At 35.5% G+C, this 12,121-nt stretch overlaps 1 protein-coding gene across 7 annotated transcripts in view; it reads right to left on the reverse strand.

Moving 5' to 3' along the window:
* Nucleotides 1-12,121, reverse strand: part of PPFIA2 (PTPRF interacting protein alpha 2) — a 462,495-nt gene that overhangs the window by 286,183 nt on the left and 164,191 nt on the right. The window contains exon 1 of one of the 7 annotated variants that reach the window (XM_059683715.1): nt 1,147-1,523. The exons of 5 other annotated variants lie outside the window; for them this stretch is intronic. In XM_059683715.1, the coding sequence (XP_059539698.1) occupies nt 1,147-1,227 (81 nt within the window). In that variant the 5' untranslated portion in view covers nt 1,228-1,523. Of the gene's footprint in view, nt 1-1,146; nt 1,524-12,121 lie in introns of those variants that run through there. One more of the 7 variants, XM_059683714.1, reaches the window with a different exon arrangement.

The raw sequence follows: 12,121 nt of genomic DNA on the forward strand, positions 1-12,121 counted from the left end.
TACATTCTGTAACAGCACAGACGTGCACTATCAGTAGACATCAGTGTAAAGCAGGAGAGGCGACAGGATTAAAAATAGAAGTATAAAACGGGAGAGAGAGAGAGAGAGAGAGAGAGAGAGAGAGAGAGAGAGAGAGAGCAATTATATCTACTGAGTATAGTTTGTGAAGGTAAGAGACTTTAATAAATAAGATACGCATTTATTCAGAGCCACCTTTTAAAGAACTCAGACTACCTCTACTATATTAATTCTCTAGGTCTTTATAGTTTGTTTCAGAACATTATAATTATGTTGCTAAGATAATTAAATGCCAGGATGTTTATATTCCCATAATGGAAATTATAGAGAGAAACGAGGTTCATGATTCCTTTTCATGTAACGATGACATGACTGAATAACAAAGTAAGCCTCACGACTGAAAGATGCAATTTGAGGATAAAAAAATGAGGTAGAATCTGACTTAGTTGAGACTTAACCATTTTCTGGATGGATGACTGATTTATTCTCTGGCAGTTGAAATACATTTAGTAGGTAACAGCTTTGTAACTCACTATTACATATATATTATAAATCATTTTGACTTTTTGATAACACCCAGAATCTTCCATCTTAAAGAGTTTCTACTTTACCTCAAATTGAAAAGCATATTAAATGTGATACTTACACTTTCTATGTTGCTAACTGCTCATATATTGCGCACATAAGAAATTTAAAAAATAGGAATTATATTATTATGTATATGAAATGCCAAATGTTTTTCTAAGCCCAGAAGGCATAGTTTGCAAAGTTCCATAAAATATAATTTAATTCTACTCTCTGTGATATATAAGGGAAGTAAATCTATAATGTTCACCATATCATAGCCATAAATAACAATTTCAGGTGACACATCGAGGATGATACTGTAGAAATTTAAAAATCCCTGTGAAAATGAATTATTCGCTACTATTTTTCTTGAATTCACAAAAAATCCTAATACCATCTTATTTCCATATTTAAAGCATAAACTGGCATGCATGTTATTCATTCTTATATCCTCTTTAATATTTTCACACTTTGCAGTTTTTCTTTCCTTATTTTCCCTTTATTATAAGTTTGACTATATATTAACTTCTTAAGTAGTGAAGTTATTTAAAGCACACTTACTTGAAAAGTGTAAAACCGGGTCCCATTAGGAGGATGCACTTTAGGGGAGCCAGAAACGGTGTTCATATCCGAGAAAATCATTTCTGATCACAGAGACAATATAATCCACAAGGAGCTACAGATGCAGAGCAGAGAGCTTAGCGTACAGATAAATCCGTGCATGCATTGAGGGAGGCTAGAGGGCAGAATGAAATCTGCCCCATCCTTCATAGATACACAGTGATAGCATTTTGAATCTTTCTCCTACGTTTGAAATCTAAGCTGAAAGGTCATCAGCCACTGACCTTTTGTGTGGCTAGTTCTTTAGAACATAGAATGTTTTTAAAAATCTTTTAAACACAGAAGGAAAAAAGCAAGAAGCAACAGTAAATGGAGCTTGTGCAGAATCTGGCAGTGCTCTGGACCTGCCCATCTGTTCTCAGTGATAATCACCTCCCTCCACCACAGTCTAGCGGAGTGATTATGCTAAATATCCTGGTTAACCAATAACATACAGTTTCAGGGAAGCGTGCACAGTGTAATTCAGAGGACCTCTTCTGACTAACCTGAGGCATGTTTCAAGCTGTATGTAGTAACAAATTATTGTTCCATCGCTCTTATTTCTGTATGTCTCCAAATCTCTTTGTCACTCCCAGTATTTTCAACAAGGTTTTCAATTTTTGTACAAAGCCCTTTATGTTAAAATAAAGGATTATTTTTAAATTTATAGATCAAAGCATATTATAGCTGGCTAGGACGCCGAGGCCCCAGGCATATAACTCAGTAAGTCTACATAATACTAGGATTATTATAAAATAAAATGCACTAAATATTTCTACTTTTCTGAATTCTTAAAGAACATCATAATATGAACAAAATCATTACTCTATTTTCCCATCTTAGCTAAAAAATATTCAATTTCACAGTCAATGCCTAAAAAGACCATTTTAAAAAGTCAAACTTTTTCTCTTATACATAAAAAAAAATATCTTTTAGATGCGTATATTTTTTACACAAGATTCCAAAATATTAATTTGAAACATCTAGGCTACATTGCAAAGCATGCTCATTCTTCTGTCTTTTAACACAAATTACTGTCTGTATAAAAGATCATATTCAGATGACTTTACACTTTTTAGAGGTAAAAATAAATGTTCCATTTACACATGGTTCCAAGGTGGAGACTTTAGGAGGACAGAGACAGAATGAGTCAAAAGTAGTGTCTTCAAACTTAACTTATTATTCATTTGTACTTAGATTCTCCAATTATGATTCAAATTTATAATATCAATGAGGAGGAAGCAGAAAAAAATGATTCTCAGTTCTTCAGATGAGATTCTTAAAATCTGGTAAATTATGAGAGTAGGTAATCATTTACCTAGAAAACTGCTCAATAAACCAGAAGATAATTTTTAAATAAATGTTTAATTTGGATTTAATTTTAGATTTAAAGTAAGGTTGCAAAGATAATACAGAAAGTTCCTATAAATCTTTCACCCAGTTTCCCCAATTAACATCTTACATTACCATGGTACATTTATCAAAATAAGAAACTGATTTTGGTACATTATTATTAACTAAACTCTAGATTTTATTTGTATTTCACTAATCTTTCTGATGATGTCCCCTTTCTGTTCCAGGTTGCAACCCAGGGCACCACATTAATTTATTTTCCACATATCCCAGTTTCATTTGGTCTGTGAAAGCTTCTCAGCTTTTATTTGTTTTTATCTTTTGCTTAAAATATCTTTATTAGATTATCAAGAAGTACTGCCCACTCCCTAGCTGGTTTGGCTCAGTGGATAGAGCATCCACCTGCGAACTGAAGGGTCCCAGGTTCGATTCCAGCCAATGGCACATGCCCAGGTTGCGGGCTCAATCCCCAGTAGGATGTGTACAGGACACAGCTGATCAATGATTCTCTCTTATCATTGATGTTTCTCTCTCTCTCTCCTTCTCCCTTCCTCTCTGAAAACTATAAAAGAAAAAAAGAAGTACTGCCCGAGTATCCTGTAGGTCCCCTGCTCTGATGCATATATTAATTTTGCTTAATGATTTCCTCATGCTAGACAAGAGTCATGAATTTGGGAGAAGAATACCACAGAGGTAAAGTGTCCTTCTCATCACATCATATCAGTGAAGTAACCCCATCATATCATATTGTGGGTACACGATGTCCACATATCACTACAGATATTAACCTTCACTTGCTTAAGGTAATGTTTGCCAGGTTTCTCTACTGCAAAGCCATTGTTTTTCTCTAGCCATACTCTATTTTTTGGAAGTTAGTCACTAATCTAGTGCACCCTCAATGCAGTGATAGGGAGGGGAGAAATTAAGATTTACCTCCTGGAGGGGTTAGTAACTACGTATAGTAAATAGAATATTTTTTTGTATAGAAAATTTGCCTCTTCTCCTCTAATTACTTTTTAATCAGTTATTTATATCAGTATATACTGTGGTATATTTATTGTATATTTTGAGTGATAATACAATTAAATACACTGTATTTTGATACTCAAATGGTTGCTCCTGTTTCCCTTTGACATGCTTCCGCTCTTCTGTGTTATTATTTTTTAGATGTTTATTTTGTCCTTTCTGGACTGGAAATCTGTGCCCATGTGGCTAGGTATGGTGACATTGGGTAATCAGCCATTTGGTTAGGATGGAGCCTGGGCAGAATCCACCCAGTGGGGGCCTGCCCACTGGAAGACTGTAGTGCCAAGCGGGGCTAAGGGAGTTCCAGTGAGCCAGGCAGAGCTGAGGCCTTTGGAGAGGAGTGCCCAGTCCCCCTCCTACAAAGCTACAGGCATCACTCCCAACTCAAGTCTGCTTAAACTAGCCTGGCCAGAGCCCAGATACACTCACGGAGCCCAGTTTCATGTGGGCAAAGAGAGCAAATCAAAACAGGGACATTCAAGGAGCGAGGCCTGAGGCAGGCCCAGCCCCTGGGATACAGATGCTTCACCTGCCGGACTGCTTGGGGCTCTGCCCTGCTCTGCTTCAGTCAAGTTGCACAGGGCCAGGCAGGGATGCCGACTCACATTGTTTTGCATCAGAGAACCTCCCAGGATACCCAGGATGGATACAACAAGGTGCCAGATTCAACAACATCGGAGCAAATTCAGCGAGCTTCACAAACAGCAGACGCAAAGGTTGTTTTTATTTTCTTCTTTTATTTTCTTTCATATCTCTTATTCTCTCTTTCCTTTTATTATTTTATTTTTCTCTCTCTGTTTTCTTTATTTTTAATTTTTTTCTTTTATCTTTTCCTATTTTATATTTTATTTACTATTATTACTTTTTAAAGAATTATTGTCATGTTCTTTCTTCTTTCTTTTTAAACTCTTAATTCTGTTTTATGTATATTCAATTTTTTTCTTTCATATTCTCTTTGTTGGGGGTTCTTCTTTTTTCTCCTCTAATTCTCTTGGTCTTATGTTTTTCTTTTTTCTCTCTTTTAGTATTCTTTGTAATTATTCTTTATTTGTGTGTGTGTGTGTGTGTGTGTGTGTGTGTTGTTTTTGGTGTGGTCTTATGTCTGTTCTGTTCTGTCAGCACCTGTATAACAGTATTCATGATGTGGTCAGAGTTGAGCCTCACAGTCAGTCAGCCTGAGTGCTGAGCCAACCCATGAATGGGACAATAGCAGTCAAGAGCCAAATTTAACAGGAGGGCCCACATAACCCACACATGGGATATGCCTGCAGCACCAAGCTCAGAAGATCAAGAAGACTACACCACTGGGTCCCACAAGGAATCCACCTCACCAAGACTGGGAGGCATAGCAGTGTTATCCAATTCACAGAGATAAACATAAAGAAACAGGAAAAAAATGGGGAAAACAAAGAAACAGTCCTGAAAGGAGTCTCTGAAAAATAGTTAAATGAAATGGAGGCAAGCAATTTATCAGAAACACAGTATAAAGTTATAGTTTTTAGCATGCTCAACAGCATGAAAAGGGATATAGAATCCACATAAAACAACCAGTCAAAAATAAAGTATGATCTAGCTGAAATAAAGAAAACACTGGAAGGAATTAACAGTAGGTTAGAGGAATCAGAGGATCAAATCAGTAAATTAGAAGGAAAGGTAGAAAAAAATCACTCAATCAGAGCAGCAGAGTGAAAAATACTTAAGAGGTATTTTTAACAACATAAGGTAGATATCAAACAACATAAGGTAGATAATAGATAAGAAAGCATGACCTACACATATGCTGTCTATCAGAGACCCACCTCAGAATAAAACATTCACAAAATATTAGCAAATTGGATCCAGAAACATATTAAAAAGATCATACACCATGACCAAGTGAGATTTATTCCTAGAATGCAAGACTGATACAATATTTGCAAATCAATAAATGTGATACATTATATAAACAAATTGGAAAATAAAAATCACACGATCATATCAATAGACCCTGAAAAATTACCCAAAATAATCCAGGACCACAAAGTGGGACTAGAGGGATGATAGCTCAACTTAATAAATTATATATATGACACAAGTACAGCTCACATCATACTCAATGGATGAAAACAAAAAGCTTTTTCCTTAACATTAGGGATATACACTTTCACCACTCTTTTTCAACATAGTGGTGAAAACAGATAAGAAGAAAAAATAAAAGGCATCCAAATTGGAAAGGAGGACGTAAAACTGTCAATATACACAGATGATGTGATCTTGTACAGAGAAAATCCTAAAGACTCCACCAAAATACTGCTAGACGTAGTAAATGAATTTGTCAAAGTAGCAGGATACAAAATTAACATCCAGAAATCAATGGCATTTTTTAAAAAATATTTTATTCATTTTTTACAGAGAGGAAGGGAGAGGGATAGAGAGTTGGAAACATCAATGAGAGAGAAACATCGATCAGATGCCTCTTGCACACTCCCTACTGGGGATGTGCCCACAACCAAGGTACATACCCTTGACCAGAATCGAACCTGGGACCCTTCAGTCTGCAGGCTGATGCTCTATCCACTGAGCCAAACTGGTCAGGTCTTGATGACATTTTTATACAACACGAGAAACTATTTAAAAAATCGCATTTACCAATGCAATAATATATACTAGGAATAAACCAAAGAGGTAAAGACCTATATTATAGGACTTTGAAAAAAGAAATAGAGGAAGATATAAACCAGTGGAAGCATAAACTGTTTTCATGGATTGGAAGAAATAACATCATTAAAATGTCTACCCAAAGCAATGTATAGACTTAATGCAATCCCTGTTAATATACCAATGGCATATTTCACAGATCTAAACAACTATTCCAAAAATTTATATGGAACCCAAAAATACCCCAAATAGCTTCAACAATCTTGAGAAAGAACAAATTTAGAGGGATCACAAAACCGAATATCAACTATACTACAAAGCTATTGTAATTAAAACATCCTGGTACTGGCACAAGTACAGGCATATAGATCAATGGAACAGAACAGAGAACCCAGAAATCGACCCACACCATTATGGTCAATTAATATTTCACAGAAGATACAAGAGCATAAAATGGGGGAAAAGACAGTCTCTTCAATAAATGGTGTTGGGAAAATTAGACAGATACATGCAAAAAAAGTGAAACTAGATCACCAACTTACACCATACACAAGAATAAACTAAAAATGGATAAAAAACTTAAAATGTAAGTCATGAAATCATAAAAATCTTAGAAGAAACCATAGGCAGCAAAATCTCAGATATCTCTCATTTGCGGATATATCTCCTAGGTCAAGAGAAACTAAGGAGAAAATAAAAAAGTGGGACTGCATAAAACTAAAAGCTGCCGTGCAGCAAAAAAAACCTTCAACCAAATGAAAATGGAATATGGGAAAACATATTTGCCAACCATACATCTGATAAGGGATTAATTTCCAAAGTATATAAAGAGCTCATACAACTCAACAGAAAGAAGATAAACAATACAATTAAAAAGTGGGCAAAGGGCCTGAATAGACCCATCTCCAAAGGGGACATACAGATGGCTAATGGACATATGAAAAAATGTTCATCACTAATCACCAGAGAGATGCCAATTAAAATTAAAATGAGGTATCACTTTACACCTGCCAGAATGGCTACCATCAAAAATCAAAAAACTATAAGGCTGGTGAGAATATAGAGAATAGGGGACACTAGTGCCCTGCTGGTGGCAATGTGGACTGGTGCAGCCACTGTGAAAACAGCATGGAGCTTTCTCAAAAAATTAAAAATGGAACTGCCACTTTACAAAGCAATCCAGTTCTGGAAATATATCCTAAGAATCTGGATATAGCAATCAGAAAGAATGTATACACTCCTACGTTCATAGCAACACAATTTACAATAGTAAGATCTGGAAACAGCCCAAGAGCCCATCAGTAGATGAATAAATAAAATAGCTGTGTTCCATGTACACAATGGAATCCTATCTACACTAATAAAAGAGAAACATGCAAATTAACCATCACTCTGTCACTCTGCTACACCCACCAGCCAATCAGAGCAACTATGCAAATTAACCCAACAAAGATGGCGGTTAATTTGCATATGCAGGCATGGAGCAAAGACTGAAGACCACTGAAGATGGTGACGGCCAGGGGCTGGAGCGAGCAGGAGGCTTGGGTTGCTCCTGGCAATGGAGGAAGCCAAGATTTTTTGCCGGCCGTGAGCTCTGCTCAAGGAGTGGCTGGGACCCAGGCTTCCAGCCAGCCCTGGCTTCCGCTCGAGGAGCTGGAAAAAAAATAAAAAAGGAGGGGCTGGAAGCAGCCGGAGTGGAGAAGCCAAGCCTCGCTGCTGTGGCCGGACCACGGGCCTGGGTCCTGGGTGCTGGAGGAAAACTGGTGCTGGCAGCCAGGGGAAGGAAGGCCTATTGTGCGAATCTTTGTGCAACGGGCCACTAGTGCAATATAAAACAGGATCTCCAAGGGGGCGGGGGAAGAAGGAGACATATGTAATACTCTTTGTAATACTTTAAGCAATAAATAAATAAATCAATAAAAAGAGAACCAAATATAAATTATAGAAATAAAATATGTTCATTAAAAATGAAAGAAAAAAAAAAGGATCTCCTTTCCCTTCTCAGAGCTGGAGATTCTTATGCTAAGCAAAATAAGCCAGACAGAGAAAGACAAACATCACGTGATCTCACTTATACATGGAATCTAATGAACAAATAAACTGACACATAAAATGGGTCCAAAAACAAGGATGCATGGAATAGACCAGGGGTCCTCACACTACGGCCCGCGGGCCACATGCAAATACAAATATTGTATTTGTTCCCATTTTGTTTTTTTACTTCAAAATAAGATATGTACAGTGTGCATAGGAATTTGTTCATAGTTTTTTTTTTAAACTATAGTCCGGCCCTCCAACAGTCTGAGGGACAGTGAACTGGCCCCCTGTTTAAAAAGTTTGAGGACCCCTGGAATAGACTGACATATCTAATAGGGGAGGAGGGCGAGAGATTAGCCATAGAACTTATATGCATGTAATCATAGCCCATGGACAGACAATAGTGTGGTTAAGGCCTGGGTGGGATGGGGGATAGAAGGAGGGGTCGACAAAAAAAATGGTTTTTTCCCCTATATAAATTACTTACTTGCTAAAACTATTATTTCCCTTAACTATAATTTTAATTAGCACTGCATGTGAACTTGAAAAATGTTTTATATTTTTCAGAATTATTTTTCAGAATTATTTAGGTTATTTTTCAAAATAATCATGTTTTTATCCATTTTGATTTATTAGCCCAGATAGAATTTATTCCAATGATTCTCAAATTGAATAAACTGTACAAGCTTACCAGTTGCAGTAACCAGTGATATATGTAAGATATTTTCATTCTTCTCACTTGAAGATACATGTTGTGGTCTCGCTTAAGCATTCCTGTAGCTAGTGGGGCCCCATAAATTGTGCTTAGTAAAAAGTTGAAAGTGACAATAATGTCTCCAAAACAAAAGTGAATCTTCTTGGAAAGCAGGTTTTAAAAAGAAAAAGTTGATTTGATTGTCTTGAAGCAGAATATATCTACAATTATTTTATTTAAAGAATTATGTTGAAGTGACAAGGAAAAAATGTGCAAATATAACCTCCATGTACTTTTATGCTTACCTGTAAATTGGTCTGATGTAATTTTCACCAGCTTTCTCATTTTTATTGTAGGGGAGCCAATAAACAAATATTTCTGGTATAATATAATCTCATATATTTGCTGAATTTGCATCAACCAGCAAATTATCTCAATTTGGAATTCTGAAGCTTTTGGGCCAATTAGAATACGTTTTTCTTTTCTACATTTCTTGTGTAGGAAGGAAAGATAGTAGTAGGAACTAATGTTAAAAGAAGCAGGACAAAACAGTATAAATATATAATTAATGTATATATAGTGTTTTATTCTAAATGTTGCTGAAAATTGCCAAAACATACAATCTTTCCAAAATGTTTCTTCTATGTAAGCTATTCATGATAATGACATTATTTCCTTCTGATGTCCTATTTGGAGAAAATGCAACTTTCTCTCTCGGTCAGATAGGTATAGGAAAATTGGTGCCCAGGTCTGAAAATTGCTAAGGATATAGAATCCTGCCTTGTCCCTCATGGTTGTACAGAACTGGTATGATTTCCAGGCCCTGGAGATCTATAAATATAAAAGCCTAATATGCAAAGTGTACCCTCGGGAGTTCAACCTGGAGACCAGGAGTTCAATCACAAGTCCAGGAGTTCCATTACTTGCTATGAGGGCAGTGCAGGATGCCGGGAGGCCCCGGCCGACAGCTGGCAGCTGTGGAAGGGACCCTACCTGTGCACGAATTTACACAAGGTCTCTAGTATGATTATAAAATATATGGTCTATGCCTTTAAGAAACTTTAAATTTGGTGGGAAAGATATCAACTTATAAGAGGTAGACAGTAAGTATGACAGTTCAAATGCAGTCAAATCAATGCTTAAGACTGATTTAAGCTACAGCACACTAAATGAGTTTATCTGGAAAGTACCTAACTCAAGAGATATCAAAGAGACCCTGGCAAAAGCAGGAAGTTAAAGGCTTTCCAAAGAGAAGGATCAATGTGTGAAAAGCTATAAGATGACATTCACTCACTCATGTGTTCAAGAAATCCTTACTGAGAAGTAATGTTGTGCCAGACACCTGTTACAGTTAGAACAGAAATGAAGAGCAGATGAACCTAGTAATAAACACTTTGCATTTTGTAGGAAGCTCCATCCAGCAGGTGTATCCATCTTAGCAGTGAGCTTTTTTTCTTGGGGCACCCAAACAAACAAGCAAATAAACAGGACAAAAAACAAAACAAAGAACTCCATTGGCATTTTCTTCCAAGTTCGAGTGATTTCTTTGTTAGCAAACTGTTCATTAAAATGTCCCAAATAAATGAAGACAATATTTAGAATTCATTGGGAACCCTCAAGATTGTAGTCATGTAGACAAAAAAAAATTTGAGCATATTTAAATTTATAAACTTTCATTTATAACAAGAAAAATATTAAATTTGGCTTTAATCCACATCTTGACAAGAACATGTTTTTTAACATAATCTATGTGTGTATATTTAGGCATGTGTGTAGGTGTATTCATGTATTTGTGTATGCACTATACACATATATACAAACATATGTATGTGTATGTATGTGTTTGCACATGTACATGCATATATACACATACATACTTACATATATACTGTCTTCAAACCTGAAATTAGAAAATTTTAAAATAGTATCTTATTTCCACATTCCTTCTTTTCATTTACTTTAGTTACTCTTTGCTTAAAGCACATTTTCCACAAATATTTACATGTTTTAGGATAGCCCAGGAACACCTTTATGTAAATGAAAAATATTCAATTGTATGAAATGCAGGATTGAGTTTTATATTGTTCCTTTAAAAAAATTAGTTGATTACGACTCTGTAATTTTACAACTGAATAATTTTATTATATTTTGTTAAGTTTATTTCATGTTTTGAAATATGTAATCAGCCTGGTTTTACCAAAATTACATTAAGATTATATAAAAGGATGTTATTTGCTCATCTACCACTCTGAATGCCAGATGTTCATATTAGATGAGAAATATTGGATCCATTCTATGGCATGAAAGCTTCATATAGAGCATTATATGTTGAACTTAAACTTGGATATGCCCTACATGCTCTATTCTATAGTATGGGTTTGAAGTTAAGTTTCACTTTTCCTCAGAAATTGGTAATTTCCTAGCCACTTGTGACCAAAGAAAATATTTCCACTATGGGTAAGTCTATATTCTCTACTTTATTTACTGTGTAGTTTCCATATATGTTATCTGATACTTTGCACTAGAATTATTGTATCAGGATACAAAGAATTCTCGGTCACTTATACAGAATTTGGATTTTATTTTTCTATAAGGAAGCAAAATTTCTAGCTAATGTTTGACCTGAAAAATAGTTTCTTAGGGCGAAAGTTGTGCTTTATATGAAACTCCTTGTCGATCACCAACAAGGACCAGCACAATGCATAATATAGAATAGCAATCACTAAATATTTGAGAAATGCTTGAAAGATCGTTCTCTGGCTGTGTTGCTTCTTTCTTTTCTTGGATTACATTGTAATATTCATTATTTAATTTTGACGTGATGACTAGTCTGGATTTAAAAATTCATATTCCCAGGTCCTTAAAATTAATATGTGGTATTTACAGGGTGTCCCAAAAAATGTATACAGCTAATTGCTCAATTTTGAAAATGAAATGTATTTTAATAAACGCTGCCTTTATAATTATTCAGTGTTTGTGTACACATTTTTGGGACACCCTATATTTAACATCCAAATTTTGGGCTCGGTGTATTGCTTGGCACATGATAAGAAAGAACTGATGAATGAATGAAGAAAAAATGAATAAACAAATCCCGATGCTCAAAATATTAACCATATTGTTTTATTATATAATGCTGCCTAAGTGATTTAGAAAATAGATTTTTAAAAATATTGGGACACAGCCGAA

The sequence above is a fragment of the Myotis daubentonii genome, chromosome 2 (assembly GCF_963259705.1).
Source record: "Myotis daubentonii chromosome 2, mMyoDau2.1, whole genome shotgun sequence".
NCBI classification, from domain to species: Eukaryota; Metazoa; Chordata; class Mammalia; order Chiroptera; family Vespertilionidae; genus Myotis; species Myotis daubentonii.